Here is a 24,826-nt window from a genome sequence, read left to right on the forward strand (position 1 = left end):
GGCACTTAATAAATTACAAGTGCAAACAAAAACATGGTTTCAAAAACTCACTTACCTCACTGGCTTCGGATCGTATTGCATCAAAAATCACAAAGTACTGATGAACTAAACAACCTGATGAACAGTGCCATAAGAACTTGATATTTACATTTATGACATCTTTTAAGGAGAAAAAAGTAACATGCTAACCTGATAAATTTAAATAATATCTACCAAAGTTAATCGAAATGCATTCATATTCTATTAAATACTCATAGTCGATATTATTGCATACATACTTTATTCAAAAATCTATTTAATTTTAAGGTACTTACCCCAAATTTGCTTCTGATTCTTCACGGTAATGTTATAACTAAAATATGCCTGCTGGGCAACACAAGTACATGGAACACCTGATCGGTCAAGGTCAACTCTATTTGCCTTGAACGTTGCTTGATTAATTTCTCCAAAACCAAAGCAGGTGTTCACCACGTTTGTATAAGAGGACTAACATGATCAGGTTAATGATCGGTGATGAAATATGGAAGAATTGAGAGAGAAAACAATAATAGAATTTTAAAAGATCATTAAGTTTATATTATTATCTCATCCATTATTTCATTTCTTATATAAGTAGAAACAGAACTTGAAAAAATGTGCCAGTGCTTGTAAATTTGCTAGTAATTAGTTCTTTTTGTTTCTCACAGGACTCCCATATCAGATTACCAATGTATTCCACCATAAATATTTCAGAATGCCTATGAGAAAAAGAATAAAGCTAAATCAAGTCCAGAATGCAGAGACAAATTACTGCTGCACTTACAGGATTCTCAACAATTCATCAAATTATACAATAGTCAAAGGAATTTCCTGTACATACAAAGCCCATTTGAATCCTTAGGAAAAAGACTGGATACTGAAGAAATATAATCTTTACGTTGAATAAAAAAACCAGATTAAGATTACTGATTTATCAAATTATATCAAGATAACACTATTTAACATAGGCAATTTGATAATAAACATCAGTGTTACTTTTATGTGATTTTAAAATTTTACATGATTTTGTTTACAGACACTTCATTAATAAAAAATGGATGCATAATTGAATGGGTTTTGATGTTATTGTTTTGGTTCAAATTGATCACGTCAATGGCAATATTAAACACATTGGATTATTTGTTAGTGGCTTCGGATAGGAGAAATGAAAATTTTGTTCCAGACTCATAGATACAGAAATAAACTGATGGTTTCTAGAGAAAAGGAGCATTAGAGAGTTGGGTGAGAAAGGGCAAGAGATTAAGGAATACAAATTGGTAGTTACAAAATAGTCACAGGGATGTAAAATACAGCATAGAGAATACAGTCAATAATGTTGCAACAACTAGGTATAATGCCAGGTGGGTACTAGACTAATTGGGGGGATCACTGCACAAATTATACAAATGTCTAACCACGATGCTGTACACCTGAAACTAATATAAAGTGATACTGAATGTCAACTGTAACTGGAAAAAATAAATAAATAATTTAAGCTTTAAAAATATGTTCCAATTACAATTAAGCAAATATTTACTATTAATTACTCAATGTAATATTGTTCCTGATACATTCATGAAAAAGAAATAAAATGAATATATAATAGATACCTTTAAAAGGAATTCTCTTTGAAATACTTTTTCAAAGACCCTGTTAACATCTTTCAGTGTCCTAATAGGGCTATAGCTTAATAACAGGCCTGAGTAGCCTGATGACTGTTATTGGCCATAATCTCCTAATTTACTAAAATTCTTTTTTTTTAATTAAATTTTATTGGTGTGACAATGGTTAGTAAAGTTACATAGGTCTCATGTGTACAATTCTGTAATACAACATTTATATATCACATTGTGTGTTCACCATCCAGAATAAGTCAGAAAAAGTTGAGAACCATATGATTTCACTGATATGTGGGATATAAAACTGAAAACAACAAAGGAACAAGACAAACAAATAAAGATACAGAAACTCATAGTCTAAAATTATTAATTAACCAGCTTGGCATCTCTGATTTATTTTTCTGAATTCTGGGTTATGTCCTCCTCCAACTTAATCTAATCTAACTTAATCTAATATAAATAATCTCATATCCAGCTTTTAACTTAACAGCATTAGAGGGAATTTCCCAGAACACAGTTATGCAACACAAGAACACTATCATTCTCTTTGCTCTACGCTGCAATTTATAAATAATAAGTCTGAATGTCCAGGGCGATCATTCAATCAATGCTTTCCTACCCATGTAGTGACACCAGCAAACATCCATCACAAGTACACTTAGCTACCAAATTATTATGTCTCTATATTACTTGGATCGTAATGCGATTTCCCCAGGCACAGGCCATTACTTTTCCTCCAGTGGCAGAGACAGACACTCGGTCTTAGTAAGATCCTTTAATGAAGTTGTTCTGTAAAGACCTTATGTTAGAGCAGTTCATGAAGACTACATTTTCCTGTCTCTTGGGAAGTAAAATGCAATGGCCATGAATTTCTCCTCCCTGATGTAAGCTATTTTAATAGACAATAAAGATAACATAAGTGTCCATAAAATGTTACTGCAAGCCTTTTAAATATTTTCACGAATCTGTTCCTTCTACAACTCTATTTTGCCCCTAAAGCATCAGGAAAAACAATTATTCATTAGTGACAGCCAATGTGTTTTGTATAAATTTGAGCACCATCACTACCCCTACTGTAAAAACATAAACCTGGGGCTATGTATAAAAATAATAGCAGGTTTAATCTCATTATCTTTCTTAGTATTTAAGAGTTTTTTTAAAGTATTTAATTTCAAACTTAAAAAAACATGTAATCAACACTCATTAAAAAATAAAGAACTTAAAAGTTAATTATTCCATGGATTAATTTCAGGCAGTTCTTTCCTTTATCAGCTTGTTCCATACATTTTGGGTTATAAGAGGAAAATGGTCTGAAAAGAGAATGGGTTAAATTATGTTTAGTGTAAATCTTCATACTACAAACAAATAGCCTATTAAAAATTATGGCACATTCTATTTTAATGTGACAAGTTCATTCCATTGTGGAAAAATGATCTTAAATAATTAAACCTAAATGCTAATTTCAGAAATAGCTCATAAAGTCTTCAGTTCTATTAACATTTGGTAGGTGAGACCCTGCTACCTGTCCAGCACAATTAGATGCTATAAGGTACAAAAGAAGGTGAAAACAATAAATATATATTTTTTTCTTTTATTTTGTTCCTAAGTATTAGAAACAGTAATATTAAAAGAGACTTTCACACCTTTAAAAATTCTATTCTCATTAAATGTACTTGTGCAATAGCCCCTCTTAATTCCTTTCACAGAAGAGACACTGAAGTTAACTAAGGGTGGGATTAGGGTCACACACAGCATAGTACCTTGTACATGTAGTAGGCTATAAAGACAAGGTCTGTCTATATGAGCCAGTCTATTTCAGACTAATCTCTTCAAACAAAGTCATCTGCAGGGGTGTAAAAAAAAAAAAAGTAAAATATGTCTAGTAACATAATTTCCAAGTTTACCAGAAAAACTAATGGGCCCATTTAACCATTCAACCTTTGCTTAATAAACCACTGCATTTTGTGCCTCCATTTGTGTATGCCTGGTGTCTAAAATAGTCCTTTGCATATGCCTTCAATAATCAGATGGATGATGGATGGATGGATGGATGGATGGATGGATGGATGGATGGATGGAGGGATGGATGGATGGAGAAAGAGCCTCACAAAGTATTTGGTACCCATATTACATCTCTTTAATATCTTTATATTCTTTTAAATTTCTGGAAATGCAGCTCAAATTTCACTCCACTGTACTGTCACCGATACATGATTCATAAATCATGTTCTCTAAGTTTGAAATGATGAATTGTCCAATCAAACCTCCCAACCTGTGGAAGAATTTTCGGCACGATCCCTGTGAGAGAGTTAATCAGCCTCGGCCTGAACGTGTCAAGGAATCCTTTGTCCCAAGCAACCTTTTCATTTCTAAAACATAATTTACTTTGAAATGCTTTTAAATTTCCAGAACAGTTGCTGGCATAATACAAAGAGCTACCATATCCCTCTCTGTCTCTCAGTTTCCCCAATTGTTAGAACTTCATCACATGTGTGTGCTCTATCTATATAAGTAATCTATATCTATCTATCTGTCGATCTCTCTCATATGTGTGTAGATACATACACGCAGTATGTTTGTGTGTATATGTATATAGAATGCCTGACTCAGGATGCACTTAAATGTAGATGGAGTAGGCAACTGTCTTCTGAAAACCTTCCTTCTGCCATCCTCTCTGCCAAATTAAAACATTTAATCTACTAATGATGTAAATTCTATTGTTAGAGTTCATTCCACTGACTATATACTAATAAGTGAGTGAACAGAACTGCGAAGGGCAAAAAATATGGTCTTTGGAGCAAAGCAGATCTGGGCTCCTGTCCCAACTTTGCCATTAATAATTGGGCACCCTTCTAATGGATCCAAATCTCAGGTTTTAACCTTAAAATAGGTATATCTTATATGATTATTGTGAGGTTTAAACATGATGAATTTTGAAGTAACTGGACAGAATAGGCCCCTACATGTTGCTCATTATTTTCTTTACTTGTGTGTGCTATTGCAAAATTCTTCTCAAAACACAAATATTTGTAAAGGATTCCTTAAAATATTAATGTATAGTATATAACTAAAGTCATGTCAATGAAATTAGTAATTATTCCTATAGGACACAATAAATAAAGCAGCATAATAACATTGGTTGCTGGAGGATGATATTTATAAAGGAAAATGGATCCAAAAAGTGAAGCCTGTGTTACAAAACCAACATTTCCCATATGCCAACCAATTTTAGAGTACATTATAACAAATTGTAGAAGTAGAACTTACGCGGTGATTTCTTGATAAACGCACAGAAGAATGGATATAAATCAATAAGAATTAACAGAACAGCTGATAATGACAAGGTCTAATTGCATTATCAGAATCATTTTAAAAAGCTAGGAAGTGTAAATTAGTGGGAACTTTTTTCTTTTAGTCAAGTCTGTAGATATTCAGACTTGTAGATATTGTAGATACTGTGTCAGTACTTTTCATATTTAATTTCAATGAGTGTCTCACGATGAAAATTGACCAAAAACATATGTCTATAGAAGAAACCAAAGGTGTAACTGGTAGGAATACCTTGTTTTGAAATTGTACATTTTTTACATAAAAACACTTGAGAATAGAAAATACCAATTGATACCGCCCTCTGTTTTTTCCAATCTTACTTTCATTGAGAATACAGAAAGTGAAAGGCGGTAGATAAAAGCAGCACTAAAATATCGACTGAAAACAAAACTTCCTGAAGTTCCAATATAAAAATAAAAGTGGGGAGCACAGAATTCTTGATTCCTTTTCTGTATTTCATATACATACTTTATGTGACAAAATATTTTTCTTTCAATTATAATTGCTTCTTATTTCTTTTTATCTTCACTTCGCTACTTGTTTCTTGACATAATTGTTTGGCTCTTTGTTCACGATCCAGAATGTCTTTGGGAAACAGGTTTTTCTCAACAAATACAGCTTTCAAAGCTACAAAATGATGAAGAAAATGGCATGTAAATTATATATTGGAAGGGACCCAATTAAATGAAATAGTGGGGAAAAAATTCTCAAATTTTATTTCATCTAAAAAAATTCTATGTTTCTAAAACAAAGAGCTTATTTGGGAAAATTTTCTCTTAAGCTTCTGCTATTCCTTTGATGTCAATTTAAATGTAAAAGTTAAATTTTAATAGTTAGTTCTATTAATGTATTTATATCATGATAGAGCGCCACCATTTAACAGTGGAAGACTAAAGGAGATGGTTTTTTCCATTTTTTGTTTTTTAATCTACTTAACAGCTATGAAGAACTCATAAAAAGCCAAGAAGAAATTATTCTGTATTGAAATAAGACAATTAAAATAATCAAAACACAGTTTGACTATCTGCATGACTAAACAAGCACATCTGCAATCGCATCTTTAGAAGATACTTTGATCTGCAGGGATCTGTGGCTTCAGAGGAAAAAATAAAAGAGCCAAATTATCCCCATGAGTGGGTATATTGTGCATCAGTGAGAAGTAGGAGGAAACAGTGCCATGCATTCAAAAAATAATTTTGGCCTTTTGCTTAATTTTATCATTTCAACAAATGTTTACTGAATGTGTATTATGCACAATATTCTGTGATCAGGAGTAAATGGGGCACAGATATGACACCTGGTAAAAAGTAGGAACAGTACCCAAATAACCAAAACATTATGTACAATAGGATACAATTCTCAGAGCATATAAGCAATGTAAATTGTGGTTAAACATATAAGAGATTATAACAATATGCAGAAATCAGAGGAAAAGCCTTAAGAAACACATATTATCTGAGGGGAACTTGAAATTCAGACAGGATTTTAATTGATAGTAAGGACCATGGAAGGGTTGCCTAGAGGGAAAGGAAATGTCAACTAGAGGGAACAAAGTGAATAAAAGTGTGGAGAAATAAGAAGTATTATTCAGGTAACCCTGAATAATTCAGTACAATTTAACAGAAGTATAAAATATATGAAAAAGATGAAAGTAGAATGAGTTCAGAGTTGAACTGAGGGGCACTTTAAATGCCAAGCCAAGGAATTTGAAATAAAGAAACTATGTATAAACAGTGAAAAACCTCACCGTATCACAGCATTTTTATATATTCGAATTGAAAAAACCAAAACTCTCTACTTCCAGTACAATCATGACTACATAAGCCAATTATCTTTCCCCTTTTTCTCTTGGATATTATACAACCAGGAAAATGAGGGAAATAACCCTGCAAACACATTGCATGTTCAACATTCAGCAAAACCCAAAGATAGATGTGACCTGCAGGCTACAAAATATGAAGAAGGGAATCCAAACAGCTGAGATTGGGCAGAAGTTACACAACACAAAGTGGTGAGAGGGGAGAGTGTAAGTAGGCCATCAGTAGCAGCATCTCAGAAAGTGCTAGCAAAAAGACATTCGCTAAAGGGGAGGGGCTCAGCCTGCAGTCCAAGTGCTTTATCTTTCATTTATATCTACGGATGGAAGCAGAGGTGAATAAGGCGGGAAGCAAAAGCTCTCCTCACCTCCTTTGGTTCAGAGAAATGGATGATGCAAGGCTACATGAAGAATACTACCCATGAGCTATGTTTTGCTAAACACAGTCTGCCCCTGTGGTTTGTAAAAACTGAAGGCCTCACTGCTCACTCATCACAAGCTTTCACCCAGGGACCTACTACAAATTTCAGGTCTAAGAAAAGCCAACTCATTAAAGGCTAATTAATTAAAAGAGGAAATTTAGAAAATTAATAACTGTCAAACCATGGACACAAAGGTATTATAGGCAAAATTCAAAACAAAACGAATTTTTAAAAGAGCAGTAAAAGTAACCAGTACCTGAACCAACACCAGAAAAATGTTGCCATTAGACAGATAAATATTGTTACTGGGCATTTTGCCACAAATTCAATTTTAAAACTTGACAAAATATTTGCCTCTATGAAGATCACAGAACAGAAGGGAAAGAACTCAGAGAAGAGACGAGGACACGGCAGGAATTGATGACATGTGAGCTGGCAGTACTCAAGTAAATATAGGAAAACTTATCACACGTGAGAATAGACATAATGGGAAACACAGAGTATACAAATGAGAAGAACAAATATAATTAATAAGATGAAAATCAGAAAGAGAACAAATTAGAGAGGAAAATGGTAGATATTGAAAAAAATAGACCCAACACAAACGGGGTAAGTCCTTAAAAAGACCGAAGGTGGAAAAAATATTTAAAGGTATATAATAAAGCTTTCCTCAAATAAGAGACAACTTGACATATATAGATAGGACATACAGTCATCCCTTGGTATCTCCAGGGGATTGAATCCAAGATCCCAATCCAAGTACCTAATAAAGAATGTGTGGTATTTGAATATAACCTATACATACCCTTTTGTATACTTTAAAATGATCTCTAGGTTACTTATAATGCCTAATGCAGTATAGATATAATGTAAGTAGTTGTTGCACTGTATTGTTCAGGAAACAATGACAAGAAAAATTTACTGTACATGTTCAGTATAGACTCAACCATCATAGGCCTAGCTATATAGCACATGTCAGCAACAACATAACATTCTTTTTTGATTATCGATCTGAGTTTGGCTGAATTTGCCAATGAAAACATTACAGATACCAAGAACCTACTGTACTGTGTACCTGGAATAATAGACTCAAAATAGTCAAAACCAAGGCATAGCCTAGTAAAGCTATCAGACTTTAAAAATAAAGACAGAATCATTTGGTAGCCAGAAAGTGATCAAATCACTTAAAAGGAGAGAAATATAGTTTGCATGAGATATTTTCATGGCAATGAGCAATACCAGAAGGTAAAGCAACACCAACAAGATAATCAAGGAAACAACATGTGAGTTACAGGTACTGTACATATCCAAGCTGGAGTGAAATCTAAAAATGACAAATAGTTTCAACATACAGGGTATGCAGGGACTACTGTTTCCAAGAGTCCTTTTTAAGAAAATTACTGCAAAACAAAGTGAGAAATGACTGAGGAAAATTTGGGAAAAGGTTTGGTAGTGAGCATTGAATATATGTAAAGGTAGAAATGAGATGAAAGCAATGTGGAGTTTAGGGTGACAAAATAGATGGTAAATGCCAAATGCTTGACACTATAGAAATGATACAGTGAAAAATTTGGAGGATAAGGGAGAAGATACTTCATTCATGATAAATCAGCAATACCTAAGAGAAAAGGGCCCAAACCAAGTTAAGTAACAGCACTATAAGAAAATTTAACAAAATAAAAGTAGGCACAAAGATTATATTATTGAATAAAATTGTGTTGTGGAAGAGGGGGAGGGAACCAAAGAAGCATGCTCATTTTACCATCATCCAGCATGGATCTAATATTTACTGTCTTAGAGAAATTAAGGGTTAGAAGAATTATATGAACCTACAATTATAAAAGTACCACTAGAACAGACATATAACAACCCTCTAAATAAAAACTAGGAAAAAATTACAGATCCAGTGAAAACCTAAAAAAACATATAAACAATAAACAGCATAAAAGAGTATGAGAAATACAAAACCAACATGTCTAAATATCAATAAAGGTAAATGTGCTCAATTTCATCATTTAAAAAAAAGTTTTTTTAAGTTGGATCAAAAGCAAAACCCAACACACAGCTAAAATAAAATAATTCAGAAAATTTGAAATGAAAGAATTGGAAAAGTATACTTGGCAAATAAAAACCAAAAGAAAGCAGGGCTCAAAACCTAAAATCATAAATGCATACAGAAACTCTCAAAGGGTACACAGAAACTTATCATTGTGGCTGCTAGAAACAGGTGCTAGTGGGAACTGGACAGATTAGCATCACAGAAAGGAAAGAGCCTTCTCACTGAATATTTTTTAATGTTCTAATATTTGAACAGTATGAATATGTTTTTTTTTGTTTGTTTGTTTTTTTAGCAAACATGAATAAACCCGGAACTACCTCATAAGGGAAGCTATATATGAAAACACTTTCATTTTGCCTAATACCACAATAGGAGATGATGTGAATTTCTGTACATTAGCAGTTGTCCCATTTGACCACAGATTAGCACTTCCAAATCATGAGGCTTTCTGAATGCCGTAGCGCTCTCCTGAGATTCACTGCGGAGCCAGAATGTTACTTCTGAAATAAACTCGAGCTGTTTTTACTGATGTCTGTCGCTAAATTAGAGAAATCATTTTCAATGTAATTAACCAGTTTTCAGGGCAATTAAACCAATAACTAACTGATAGGCCCTTTTAAGATCTTGAGAGAGACCATCCTGCTCGGATAATTCTTTTTTTTTTTTTAGTTAAACATGATTAAAATATTCATATGCAGAGGTGGATCTCTGTTTTCTGGGCCTGAAGCTTACAATTTTGGAACCACTCTTTAAAATAGGCATATAAAATTACAAATACAAAATTATTCATAAGTGGCTATTTATTTAGAATGAGAAAAGAAATTCAACAGATTACCGGAGATTTGTAGACTTGGGTTCTTTTCTTCTGAGATCTCTTTTAGGAAAGGTACCTTAAATGCTTACCCGAAAATGATTCCTGCTCGCAACCTGGTTCTGCTCTTCACCTTGTATACTCTAAAACTCCCAGCAACTTTCCTACTACTCGCAAGGATCTTTGTAGGTGAGGCCCATAGAACAACGTAACCTTCATTGGTGTCATTGGCAATCTCCTTTACGTGGCAAAAACGATCTCAAAATTAACCTAACACCTTCTAAAGGGAAAATAGTAATCATTTCCTCTCACTATTCAGAGTAATAACATCTGTCAGATTAATGGCATATGTTTCCTCATGATGATGTGAGAGAGTCTGCAATGGATCATGATACATGTAAGAACTATTAACCACTTTCTGAATTTATTTCAGATTATAAAAGGAAGTCTTTAACCTTGTTCTGATGTCATGCTTTCTGGACGTATTAACTTGGCAAGACTCAAGTCCCAGTTGTTCAATCAAAAGCTAATCTAGGTGTTGCTCTGAAGGGATTTTGCAGATGTAATTAAAGTCCCTAATCAATTGATTTTAAGTAAGGAAGATTATCCTGGATAACCTCCGTGAGCCAGCCTCAATCAGTTGGAAGGTCTTAAAAGCAGGGCTGAGGCTCTATAGGAGAGGGAAGGAATTCTACCTTTGGTTACCAGCTTCAGCCTGTGCCCAGCCTGCCGATCACCTTCCCTTCCTGACTCAGCCTTGTTCAATTTGGACTTGCTTAGCCAGCCCTTGTCATAAATTTCAACCTATGGTCCTGCTGGTCCTACTTCCCGGAACCCTGACTGATCCACTTGCTATGAAATACACTGTTTACCACAGAACAACTGCAAAGGTCAAGTGTTCATACTGAGACTAAAAGACTGGTTTGTCAAGTTTCCTCTGATTTTTATTATAACTGGAATCTGTTGGATACTCCTTGTAAAGAAAATGTATGTTTATTTAGATATACAGCTTATCTTAAAGCATCCTGAAGTTCCCACATAGGTGCTAGCATAGGAATCTCAAATCTCAAGCTTCTTGCTTTCCAGACCCCACAACTTATAAGAATCTCACAGAGTAGTTTTCTTCGGAGTGTTAGCAATAGCCAATGTATATGGATTCTTGGGGTCACATTCCTTCTTCAAACACCCTAAAGGCTTCCCTTCACATTGAAACCCGGGTTACATGGCCCCACATGGCCTGATCCCTAACCCCACCCCACCCCAACCTCATCTGGTACCTTTCTCTTTATCTCTTCTCTGCTCCAGCAGAACTGATCTTTCTTCTCTGGAACATGTCAACTTTATTCCCACCTCAGCAGCTGTACACTTCTGTGATCTCTCCTTGGAATATTCTGCCCCCAGTTCTTTGGGGGCTGCTTCCTTCTTTCAGGATTCAGCTCAAAAATCAGAGAGACAGTCACTGATGCTCACCCTAGCACATCCTATCACATTACTTTGCTTCATTGCCTTCATACTTCTTATCAATATCACTATCCAAACTGAACTTCTTATATTTAGTTACTTATTCATTGTCTATCTCTCTCCCAGATGATAAATTCAAAGAAAGCAAAGGATTTGCTTGTTTATATACACCACATACCCTTAGCACCCAGCATGGTGTCTGGTACATGGAAGGTGTTCAGCAAAAATATTTGTTGAATAAATGAACAAATAAATGAAAATACCTTCAAGCACACAAAGGAAGGTGTTCAGCAAAAATATTTGTTGAATAAATGAACAAATAAATGAAAATACCTTCAAGCACGCAAAGGGGTGGGCTCAGTCCTCATACTTTGTAATTCTTGCATTCCAGAGACCCAAGGGCTGGCTAATGGTGAAAGAAGGGTGGTTCTCCATGTCATACATTGGAATATCCATCCCCTTACCTCAACCCCTGCTCAGAAACACCAACATCTAGTGTTACTGGTAACCACTTACATTCACTTTTTTTTTTATTAAGATTTTTATTGGGGAATTGGGGGGATGGGAACAGTGCTGGGGAGTTGGGGGAAGGGGAACAGCCAAGTTGCTGTCACTTTTGTTCTTCAGTCTAGTTGTGGAGGACGTTGCTTCACTGGCCCAAGTTGGCACCATCATTGCGCTCTTCCCGGGCGAAGCAGACCAGTCGCTGGCTTCTGGACGGCCGCTCACGCTGGCTGCTGGCTACACACAGTAGCCCATGCCAACCCACTGCCACAGGGGCTGCAGCCTACGCCGTCACCAAGCGACTCACGGCAGCCCAGCTCCAGGTTGAGCTGTTGTTCAGCATCTTAGCTGTGGAGGGAAGTGTCACTGGCCCTCATATGTGGGATCCGAACCGGGGCCCTCTGGCGTCCCAAGCCAGTTCTTAACCATCACGCCACTCGGCCAGCCCTACATTCACTATTTCTTAACTAGGAAAATATGATATTTATATTCATCACTTCATTAGATAGTTGGCTGCCTGACAAGATTTGTTATAATGATAATCGAAAGGTGTTTTTAAAACAATGAAAATAAAAGATGTAATGGTCATGAAGCTATTAAAACATTTTCACTAAAATAAAATGATTCAGTGATTTTAATGTACCAAAGCTAATCTTTTGTCATCTGATCCTTCCCTTTCCCCCTGACTGACCACTATCCCATGAAAAATAGTGGACAACCTCACAAAGGCAACCTGGCAAGAAGGAACTTGGTGACTATGTCAACAAAGCACTGCGAGAGCCAGCTATTGTTCATCTATGAGTGGACAGTATTCTGAAAACCTCGTCTCTAATTCACATCCTCTAAGTCCTCTAGATAAGTGCTTCGCAAATTTAATGTGCATTAAAAGCCACCTAGAAAGCTTGTGAAAAATGCAGATTGTGATTCAATAGACCTGACTTGAGGCCTGTAATGCTACATTTTCTAACATGCTTCTGGGTGATGCCCATGCTATTATCCACTGTGCCCATTTTGATATCAAGGTTCTAATTCTAAATCTAGACTCTAGATCGGTATTGCCAAGCTGTCACTCAGCTTCAGCCGTCATGTAATAAGAGTCAGGTGACAAAGCAACAGAGTGGTGAGGATTAATCAAAATGCTGTCATAGTCTGCAAATGATTCTTAAATGATTGTTATTCAGGATCTGTTGACTCTTTTCTTTCTTTTTAAAGACTATTTTTAATATTATTTTTAGGTTTACAACAAAATCGAAAGGCAAGTGCAGAGATTTCTCATATACCTCCTGCTCCACACAAGCATAGCTTCCCCCACTGTCAACATCACTCACCAGAATGGTTCATTTTTTACCAAGGATGAATCTTAATCATCCCAAGTGCATAGTTTACCTGAGGGTTCATTTTTGGTGTTGTCCATGCTTGGGGCTTGGGCAAAGGATAATGATATATATATATATATATATACACACATACATATATACATATATATATGTATATATGTATATCTCCCTTATTATATTACCATACAGAGTATTTTCACTGTCCTAAAGAGTTCTCTGTGCTCCTCCTACTCATCTCTTCTCCCCCAATCCCTAGTAACCACTGATCTTTTTACTGCTTCCGTAGACTTGCCTTTTCCAGAATGTCAGATAGTTGGAATCATAGTGTATACCTTTTCAGATTGGCTTTTTTTCACCCAGTGATAGTCATTTAAGATTCCTCCATATCTTTTCATGGCTCGATAACTCTTTGTTAAATGCCGAATACTATCCCATTGTCTGGATGGACCACAGTTTATTTATCCATTCACCTACTGAAGGACATCTTGGCTGCTTCCAAGTTTTGATAATTATGAATAAAGCTGCTATAAATATCCATTTGCAGGCTTTTGTGTGGACATATGTTTTCAACTCCTTTGGGTAAATACCAAGAAGCATGATTGCTGTATTGTATGATAAGAGCATGTTTAGTTTTGTGAGAAACCACCAAAATGTCTTCCAAAGTGGCTGCATGATTTTGCATTCCCAAAAGCAATGTATGAGAGTTCCTGTTACTCCACATCCTCACCAGCATTTGATGCTGTTTGTGTCCCAGATTCCGGCCATTCTAACAGGTGTGTGGAGGTATCTCATTGTTACTTTACTTTGCATTTCCATGATGACATATGATGTGGAACATCTACTGAACCTTTTAAAAAAATGTTTTTCACAGGTTAATGACTTCTGTTTTGTATGACCCAAATTTTGGTGGGTGTGTATGACTTTCAAGATGATTTGGTGTTATCATGTAAACACAGATATAAAATAATAGGAAGGATTTTTACTTGTAAAATCTCTGAATTTTGTGCTCATTCTGGGTCTTTAATTATTTAAAATTTACTGGAGTGACTCATGTGTAGCAATCTCTCATTAATACTTACTTAAAATGAACATATCTATAAAGGTTTTCTTCTTGTGTTTTAATCATTTGCTCAAGTAAGAAGGTTTTTATAATATCAATGATTCTTTACTAGATAGATTTAAGATTATATTCTAAAGCAAAGCTATATTAAACTAGAATTTACTAAAAACCTATACATATATTTTTCACCTGTAGTTTAAGAACTATAGAGAGAAATTTTGCATGTCAATGGAAAATCATATATTGTCACTGGCACACCCTTCCAGGTGGTCAGATTCTAGCTGAGGTCACCATTTCCGAACTATTTTGTCCCCTCTTTGTAAATTGCAGGCTACCAATGGACATGTGGTAGAATCTAATCTATATAATCAGTCAAGTTTCAGTTGACTTACTCCCCTTCTTTGGAAATACCAGCTTGGTGCCTACCTGCAAATTCGATTGGAAGCTGTTACCTTGCACAAATTATCAACATTTAGCAAATTTTCAATTCTTCCACTCTCCTTCCATATCTGACTACAATCCTCCAAACTAAGGTCCCCAGTTCTCACACATGACTAAAACTGAGAACTAAACCCTGACAGCCCAAATCCTTATCCAGACTCTGCCCTGTAGGCATCCATTTCACTCAGGATCTCCAGGACTCCAAGACAACTGACCTTTGTCATCACCTGGCCACATATCATTCAACTGGTTTGGCAGGAGTGAGGCCAACAAGAATCCCCGAAAGACAAGTTCCTAGATGCTGCTTTGCCCCGCCCAGGTATATGATCACCTCTGGGTTGTTCAGTGATGAATGATATTTATTCATCATGAACAAAAGTGGGGGGACTGATAATGTTAAACTTGACCTGAGCCATGTGCTCCTGGAAAGCAGAGACAGTTAAGAATCCTGCCACACTTTTCTGTTTCGGAAACAGGTAACAGCAAAGCACCACTCTACTCTCTCGTATTCTGAGGTAAGACCCCCTCTACCCTTCCTCACATGTCTAATAAGACTTGTGGATTCAATGACCTGCCTCTATAAGCTCAGCACCCCCCTTCCTTTTTATTGAGATGTTCCTTTTTAATGAATATTCTCTCTAGTGTCGTAGTCTGATTGAAATCATCTAATTGCCCCATTCGCTTTGTCTTGACAGAACAACAACAAAACAATTCACCTGAGGTTGTCAATAATACAATATTTCCTCTGCATTGGAAGTTTTAAAGGTTTACAGATACAATGTGAATTTATTGGTGAAACCTGACCCAGAGACACTTCTAAGTAGTTTCCTGGTTTTTGAATCAAGCATATCAAACAGGGGATTCAAGCTGTTTGAGAATCCACAGGGAACAACTTGGAAGCTGAAGAGAGAGTGTGAAAGATGTTTCAACTTGAAAGGGAAAGAAAGAGAATACAAAAGGACATTAAAAACCCAGTAGGTAAGAATAAAAAGTCACCTGGAGATTAGGAAGTGTTTGAAAACTGTCCCTAGTGCCAAAGTGATAGTTTAGAATATTGAAAGTAAGTCTGGCACAATGCCTCTCATCATACAATTGCCAAATAACCTACTGCACCCTGTAATTACGGAGATTGCAGGAGTGTGTGCACAAGCAGTGCGAAGGCTTAAGGGACACTGTAATGACAGCATGCAGGGGCGATATATTGGTAATGGAAATTTTTAAAAACGCTTTTTTATAATAACTATTTTTAAATTCAGCATTATTGTCCTGAAAAAGAGGTGGATGATTTTAAACAAAAGTGATAAAAATAGGTAATAGTATAGTAAAATGGTTGGTTTTACAATCAGCATAAGAATAGGCTGCCTAGGGAATATGATTTGTACACTATTTGAACAAGAGAGGCTGCACTTTGAAATATTAATAACGTGGTCACATGAATAACATGGACACTTCTCATCTAGGGTCCACCTTTTACGAGCTACGTGAGATTAGATAAATTATTTAAACCCTTTATGTCTATGCTACAGACTCTTTATGCCTATGCCACAGAGGCAGAGTCTATGCCACAGTCTCTTCATATAGAAAATAGAGACAATAATAATTCTTATTCATAGAGCTGTTTAGTAGAATAATAATAAAATATCCAGAAAGGAAATGTATCAAACTCTTATTAGGTGTCAGGCCCTGTACTAAGGACTCCACGTGGGTTATCTCATTTGATGTTCTCAGCAACATTTATGAGGGTGGTAAGTAATATGATGCCCACTTTTCACTGAAGAAGCTAAGGCACCACCAGTTTCATCGACCTGCTCAAGGTCATATATTCATAGCTAGCAAGTGGTAGAGTCTTGATCTGAACCCAGGCTAATGCTTAAAATTATGCCTTTATAGCTTCATTGCTTTGAGTGTTCCAAGTTTTATTCCCTCTATCAATGGAAATTCTCCCAAGAGACAACCATAACCATTAAGACCTTATAACTTAGCAGAAATAATGACTGCAATTGCAAAGGTTAAAAGCGAATGTAAAGAACCAGAAAGGCACTAAGAACCAGGTAAGATGAGAAGATACCAGTTAGCAATATACTGGCCCTCAGCTCTGAAGCCCCTCTTCACCGCTTGCTCTGTGATAATGGACTGGAGCCCTGTAAATATGTCTTCTATGCCAGCTGGTATGATGTTGAGCTCTGTCACTAGAGGGCACTGTAGGGACACTAAAGGATAAGGGATTTCTCTTCCCAGTGAGTGCTCCTCTCAGGAGGCTCCTACAGTGCATTTTCTCCAGCAATAGGCTCCTACACCATGACTCTTCCATGACCAGGGTCCTACAGTGGCTTTACCAGCTCCACACTCCTGTGGTGCAGATATGGCTTCTCCAGAGCCCAGAGCCAGCAGCTTCTGTTGTCACCCTCTCAGGGCTTTGCAGCAGAGTGCCACCTGTGTGCTACCACCAATGAATGACTTTCCATAACGCCACAAGGGGCAAGCAGAGGACCCCCAGTGTGATTCCTCCCCTCCACTCCCTTGTTGGCTCTTCAGTGAGTTGTAGACACAGCGCCTCCCTGTGCATGGCTTCCCCTGGCACTTCTGAAAGCCGATGTCCAGCAAGTTCCACCTGCTAGGTGAGCATCTTCCTTGGTCTCTCTGTCTCAGGACTGAGAGTAGTGACTGCTCTTTAGATCTGCTATTACTGCATTCTCTAAAGTTCTCTTTTCTTCTTACTAGCCAATTTTCTATAATGCCCATACATTATATCGAAATCAGAAAAAAAAGGAAAATTAAAAATAAAATTAATTCTAAAACATGTCCGTCTTGACTATAGCTGCTGTTCAGTTGCCACCCTTGGTCTTTCCTTCCTACTACCATCAGTTCTTGGGAAAACGTTAGCTTTTCTTGGTAGATGTCCCACAGGCACCTCCGTGTCAACATATTTTAAAAACTGACTCTAAACCATCTTGTCCTCCTGTATTTCCTCTCAGTAATAGTCTTTTTCTGACATAGTTATCCAACCTAGAAACCTGATAACTATACATGACTTCACATCCCATCAGGGCACGTAACCCTTTACTTTTCCTTAACACTTCTTGGATTAGTTACTTCCTTTCCGGGCCTCCTTATCTTTGGAATAATAATAGATACTAATAGATACCATTTAATGAATGCTAAGTACGCAGGAATCATTGTGCGAAAATCAACCCACACAACTCCAAGAAGCAGATATCTTTAGTCCCATTTATAGATGAGAAAATTGAGACTTAGTGGCTTATATAAATTACCTAGATATAAACAACTAGTAGAAGGCAAACCGAGGATTCAGAAGCAGGTAGCCTGTTGGTGAACAAGCTCCCACTGCTATAATATGCTGCCTTCATTTTAGCCTCATTATAATTCATCCACTACACAGTTTCCAGAAAGCTTTCTAAAATGCAAATGTGGTCATGTCACTTCCCTGTTTTAAACATTTCAACAGGAATTTTATTCTGGATAGGATTTAATAGGTAATGGCAGGCCATTCTTTTCATTGCACCAAATAGGAGAAAAACAAATAAACAAGAAATAGGTAAACTACAGAAATAAATTTTTAAAGCTATCAGAGGACTGTAGAAGCAAAGATTATCAAATTAGAATTCTAGAAATGGTAGTAGAAGCCTTCTTAGATGAGCTGAGATTGGCAAATATTTGGGCGGATTTATCATGTCTGGGCATATCTGAGAAACAGGCTTACCAGAGACAGAGAGACTATTCTAAGGGAAAATAAAACTAGAAAAGCTTTTGATGACTATGTGGGTTGGTGTGATATGTTGGAATCCAGAGAAATTCTGTAACTACGGCCAGTGTTGCCCACAGGACACATTCTGAGTACTGGGAAAGTGTGGGAGGCCGTGGATTGGACTGAAGAGGTGGAAAAAGGACTCCTGCAGGTTTGCAGGACTTAAGAGACAATACCCCACAAAGGGAGGGGCCTAAAACAAGGCCTAAACATTTCAAGTCAGAAGTAGACTAAGTCTAATTAAAGCTGTAACACAGCACTGACAAAGCTCAATTTCTAATGGGTAACGTGATCTGTGCCTCATGCTCTCTGCTGAACTAAGGAAAGGGTGAACTGTCTCTGGGAGAAAATAACATTAATTTCAGTATCTGTGGATCTTTGATATATAATTTCTACAATACAATAAAAAATTGTACAAAAATTACAGCACTTACAAAGAAGAAGGAAAATATAATCAATACCCAAGAGGTAAAAATAGACATTAGAAGCAGAAACAATGATCATCTACATATTGAGATACATCTATATCTATATCTATATCTATATCGATATAGATATAGATATAAAATTGGGACTTGATCACATGGGTTTAAAAGTAGACTGGTAAAAGACAGGATCAGTGAATGTAATCATAGAAAATATCCAAAATGAAGCCCAGAGAGGAAAATGGAAAGAGAATAAGAACATGCGAAACACTTACGATATGATGAAAGTCTAACACATGTGTAATTGCAATCCCAGAAGGACACAAGAGTGGGAATTGGAAAGAAATAATATTTCAAAAGATAATGTCTGAGAATTGTCCAAAATTGAAGAAAGGTGAATTCAACAATTCCTATCAATCCCATGCAGTATAAATACAGAGAAAAGTGTATTTATATGCATCATGATAAAATTGCTAAAAACAAGGATAAAGAGAAAAATCTTTAAAGCAGCCACACAAAAAAAGATATTACATTCAAATAAGCAACAACAACATTAAGAGTAGATTTTAAACAGGAATGATGAAAACAAAGAAACAATGGAATGTTATCTTTAAGGAATTGAAAGAAAAAAATCCTGCTATCCAGAGTTTTAAACCCAGTGAAAATATTCTTCCATACCCAAAATGAAATACATGCATTTTTCATACACGTAGAAGCTGGGAAAATAACTCACCAGCAGATCCACATTATAAGAAAAATTGGAGGAACTTCTTCAGACTGAAGGAAAATGATCTCAGAAGGAAACATAGTACCACAAGAAATAAAGAGCACAGGTAAGAGTATTATAGCCTCCAGAGTAATCACTAAAAGAATAATACAAAGAAATATAAAAACTGAAAAATTAATAAAAGAGATAAAATGAGATAATTGAGGATACTTGATTAAAACATTTTAATGGCTCCTCATTTCTGGCAAAATAAATGCCCAAGTCCATAGCACACAGAAAACTAAGTGCTCCACAGTCTGGCCCCATTTACCTACCTGGCCTTAATTCTACATCACGCCTCTTCTAGCACCCAGCTATTTGGAACTACATGTAGTTCCCTTAGCACACCACATTTCTCATACCACCCGACATTTGCTTATGCTATTCCATTGCCAGAAATATCATCCCCATTTTTTCTTACCTGACTAATACCAACTTAACATTTAATATCCAGCTCACTCATAATCTGGTTTCTCTGAAATACCATCTGCAAATCTCCATGTGGTCTCAATACCCAGTGCTTATCTCTATCGTCACCCTTGTTGTAAAACATAATTGTTTGTGTCCTTATCTGTCTATTTCGCCCACTAGTCTTCAAGATTTTGGAAGGCTGGGCATCTACATGTGAGCTCTGTGTCTCCAGCATCTGGCACAGGGCCTAGCACAGAGAAGGTATTCAATATCTACCTTAGGAAAAGCTAACTACATAAATGAGCAAACATTATTTCAGTATCTGCTAATGGAAGATTCTATGATACTATGCCGAGCATGTTACAATTCTCTTCATTTCTAAGTAGCACACCAGTAGCTCAAACTCTACACATTCCAGACTCAACTCTATCCCTATGTGTCACACTCAGTTAACCTGTCACCATCTGAAGTCAGCCATGGCAGTAAACTTGGAATCACTTGACCTTCTACCCTACTTCATCCGAGATGTCTTTCCTTTCAGTATTTCCTTGATGTTGACTTCCTTTATTCCTCCCTTGCCCTTTTAATGCCTAGTCATTCAAAGTCCCAGCTCGGATGTGACCTCTACTTTGAATTCCTTCCTACATCCCAGCCAGAGTTAATAAATATGGCTTCTCCCTTCATGCTTCCAAAGAACGTCACCGGCGGTATCATGTATTGTGCATTCTGATATCCTCGATAGTTTGTATCTGTCTCTCCCTCAAGTTGGTAAAACTTTAGAAAAGAAAAAGAAACCATTTTCACTTGCAGAGAAGGCAAAGGGAGAAAAGCTGAAGAAAATAAAAAAAGCATAAGAGAGAAAAACATCTTTTAAAAACTGAAAATTACAGAAAAATTTTATATTAAGAAATTTGGGGGGGGATATATTTGAAAATGTTTAGTCTTTTAGGTATTTTTGGTATTTCCATCCAGCTAGCCACCTCAACTCCCCCACACACATCCTTCTTGTCCAGTAGGCCAATTCATCTGTGGATGGAGGAGAATGTATAGGGCTCCACGCGTAAGCAGGCATTCACATGGCTGAGGAGAGGTGATGGCGACCCTGACTGTCTGCCTCTCCCATCTCCTGCTCCCCAGCTTCTGAACGCTCCCTGTCGCCCATTTCTCTTGGCTCAGTCCTGATTCCCACTCCATCTTAGCGTCCTCCTGTGTGCATGTTCTGTGTCTGGGCTGTCTTTATACTTTCTCCTGGCTCTCTGTAGCTCTTCTTACGTATGTTCCCCAGACTCTCTTCCGTCTGTGACCCAGGAGGACCAGATAAGTATTCCCCATATTTATCCCTAAATATGAATCATCCTGGTGAAAAACAATAGAATGATAGACCGAAAGCCCTGTCAGATACACTAAAGTTTATTTAGAGCCCTGAAGTTTATGGATTCATGTTTTTCAAAGAAATGAGCAGAAACCATAGATGACCCTCATGAGAGCAAATAAATGATTACAAATTTAGAAAAGAGAAACTCTGAGGAAAGGCAAAGGAAGCTGATGATAATTAGAATGGAAGCTCTGGCAATGAGGAATGACAGCTGTACCTTGCTGACAAATGGAATTAAAAAAAAATAATAATAAATTTGACCAGCTGTTTTCCCTTTCCATAGGGAACCAACCGAAGACGAGAGGCTTAAGCTTCCTCAAGCGTGGACAAAAAGAAACGCCTCCCTCCTACAGGGCTATTATTTCTCCAGGATGATGCTGAATCCCCATCTCAGGGGGTTTGGAACGTTTAGAAACCACAGATCTCAGAAGATCGTTCGAGTGTAATTCTGATCTTCTGACTGTTACAAGTTGAAACTTGGCGCTTTTCATTAATTATTTTAAATAAGCTCCCTGCAGTGTCCATATGCTTTCTGAGTGCTTCACTGAGAATCAGGTTGTGCTGTCTGCGCTCCCACAGGGCCCCTCGGTGCGGGTAGGATGTTCGTACAGAAATTATTCTTCAAATTCTGAGAAACTCAGAGGCCTATAACAGTCTGAAAAATGGAGCCTTCTTTGGCACATCTTGTTTCCAAACTTTGAGAAATAATTCCCTTCTATTTCCTAAGTTCAGCTTTCTTGTCCTCTCACCCTAGGAGCCTAGAGGCTGGCAGCCTCTAAGACAATACATTTTAAGGAGCCTCTATTTGTAGTGTTTCTACATGAAGAGAACAAAACCAGATTGTCAGAGACTGTTCTAAAGCAGTCTTGTGACGTCTCTTTCTCTGGAATCGGTTTTGAAAGTTAACATTATTTGAGGGGAGGGGTTCCCATCCATGGCAATTCATAGTACCTCTTCATAGCATTCTTACTTCAGAAAATTGACAAAATAAAATATTATTTTTATGTAGTCCAGCATGTTGGCTGTCCTTTCTGAGAGCAGCAGCTAAGCTATATAAAGCTTAACAGTTCAAACCATATTTCATCTCACTGAAATCTAGAAGGCAAATGTGTTACTTTCATGCGTTTCTACTTTCTTTTTTTAATCGGTTGCGTTTCATGGGGCGAGATGATGGAAGTGTATGATGGCTGAGAACTTACTCTCATAAAGCAACGGAATCTCTGGAACCTTGGGACACTCCTCCTCTTGTTCTTTCCTAAAATATTTCTCAGGATCCAGAAGAAAAGCTGGTTTATTCACTTCAGGTAGCTCTTTCAGGACTCCGAGGCTTAATGACCTAAATGGGCCTTCGTAACAGCACGTTTTAGAGGAGGACAGAAAAAAAAAAAAGTACATCATTAATTCCTTGGAAGGCACTAGCACATTTCCAAGTTAACTTTAAATTTAACCTTCTTGCTACTCAGCTGGTGCAGCTGCAGTGATCAGCAGACCCTATAAACACAGCTGCTCATGATAAACCCATGGTCCTTTTATTCAAAGGGACCAAATGGAACTCAAGGCTCCCCATTCATTTTTTTTTTAATTTTGTATTCTTTTGCTATTTTCCTTTGAAAATGAATATTCTGCAGTTTTGGGAAAGCTCCAGCTTCTCTTTTATCTACAAGAAAATTGTATCTTTTGTGATATGAAATCTATTTTTTTTCTTTTTAAATTTAATTTTTTTTATTTATTTTTTTATTGTTAGTTTCAGGTGTACAGAACAATACAATAGTTACCCTTTTTCACCCTCACCAGTTAACAACCCCCCTCCCCCCATCTACTGCCCTCCCACCCCCGATATCATGCTTATCTATTACAATTCTATTGAATCCGTTCCCGCTCTCTACTCCATGTCCCGAGACTATATGAAATCTATTTTTTAAGCATTTCACAAAATATCTAAATGTTTGAATTTGCAGGTACTTTTTACCATTTTGCAAAAATGTAAACCAGAGTTGTGTTATTATATATAATGCATACAATGCGATGATGGAAAAGAAAGCTCTTTTAATCACTCCCTTCAAAGCAAAGTCTTGGACAAAGCAAAAACATTTGGATAATGGAATGGAAATCTACAAATGCTAAATTCAAGATGTGATTTCATGTTTGTTTGACTGTTACCTCTGCAAAGGTAGGAACTGTGCTTTTGTCGTGCTGGCTCAGTATCTAGGAAGAGTAAACTAATACATATATTCAGCACCTGCTATGGGACAAGTCATGTGCTATGTCAGTGGTTCTCAAACCTTACCTAGTTTAAGAATCATCTGGAGGGCTTGTTAAAACATAAACTATTGGGGCCGGCCAAGTGGCTCAGTTGATTAGAGTGTAAGCTCTGAGCAATAGGGTTCCAGGTTCAATTCCCACATGGGCCAGTGAGCTGTGCCCGAGCTGAGCTGCCAAAAGGTGGCAGAATGGCTCAGCTGGTGAGAGCACGTGCTTCTAACAAGGTTGCCAATTGGACTCCCGCATGGGATGGTGGGCTGCACCCCGTCTTCTTCCCCTGGCTCCCCGCAACTAGATTGAAAGTGGTGACTGGGCTTGGAGCTGAGCTGTGCTCTCCACAACTAAGATTGAAGGACAACAACTTGACTTGGAGCTGATGGGTCCTGGAAAAACACAATGTTCCCCTCCCCAATTCCCCAACATCATTCCCTTCCCCAATTCCACCAAAAAATCTTTAAAAACGAAACAAAAAAAACATAAACTATTGTGCACCACTCCATTTCTTATTGGTAGAGTAGGGATGGGACCTCAAAATTTACATTTCTAAGTTTCAGGTGCTGCTGGTGCTGCTAGGACAGGAAACATAGTTTGATAAACAATGTGTTCTGTCAAGCCAAAGGAGAAATCTTCACAACCTGTAAAGTGTCATTGTGCCCTTCTGACCTATGAGGAAATAGAGGAGAGGCTCGAGATCCTTTAATGGCTTGCCTGAATTTACACAGCTTGTAAACAGCAGACGTTGGGCTTAAGCTCAAGTATGTTTCACTCCAAAGGTCATGCTCCAAGGCATTATAATAATAATAATAATAATAATAATAATAATAATAATAATAATGAAAAAATTGTATTGAGTTTCTATAATATGCTAGGCACTGTTCTAAGTGTTTTACATATAATATCTCTTAAAATCCTGACAAAACTCCTATGGAGTAGATCAGTTTAT

The 24,826-nt window shown here is 36.9% G+C and overlaps 1 protein-coding gene across 1 annotated transcript in view; it reads right to left on the reverse strand.

The window, feature by feature from the left end:
• Positions 1–2,856: 2,856 nt before the first annotated feature.
• Positions 2,857–24,826, reverse strand: part of WDR49 (WD repeat domain 49) — a 134,848-nt gene continuing 112,878 nt past the window's right edge. The window contains exons 18-20 of the mRNA XM_019643912.1: positions 22,821–22,967; positions 5,474–5,594; positions 2,857–2,947 (exon numbers count right to left, since the gene is read on the reverse strand). Of these exons, the coding sequence (XP_019499457.1) occupies positions 2,857–2,947; positions 5,474–5,594; positions 22,821–22,967 (359 nt within the window). The remainder of the gene's footprint in view (positions 2,948–5,473; positions 5,595–22,820; positions 22,968–24,826) is intronic.

Source organism: Hipposideros armiger, unplaced genomic scaffold, assembly GCF_001890085.2.
Source record: "Hipposideros armiger isolate ML-2016 unplaced genomic scaffold, ASM189008v1 scaffold_83, whole genome shotgun sequence".
Lineage (NCBI taxonomy): Eukaryota > Metazoa > Chordata > Mammalia > Chiroptera > Hipposideridae > Hipposideros > Hipposideros armiger.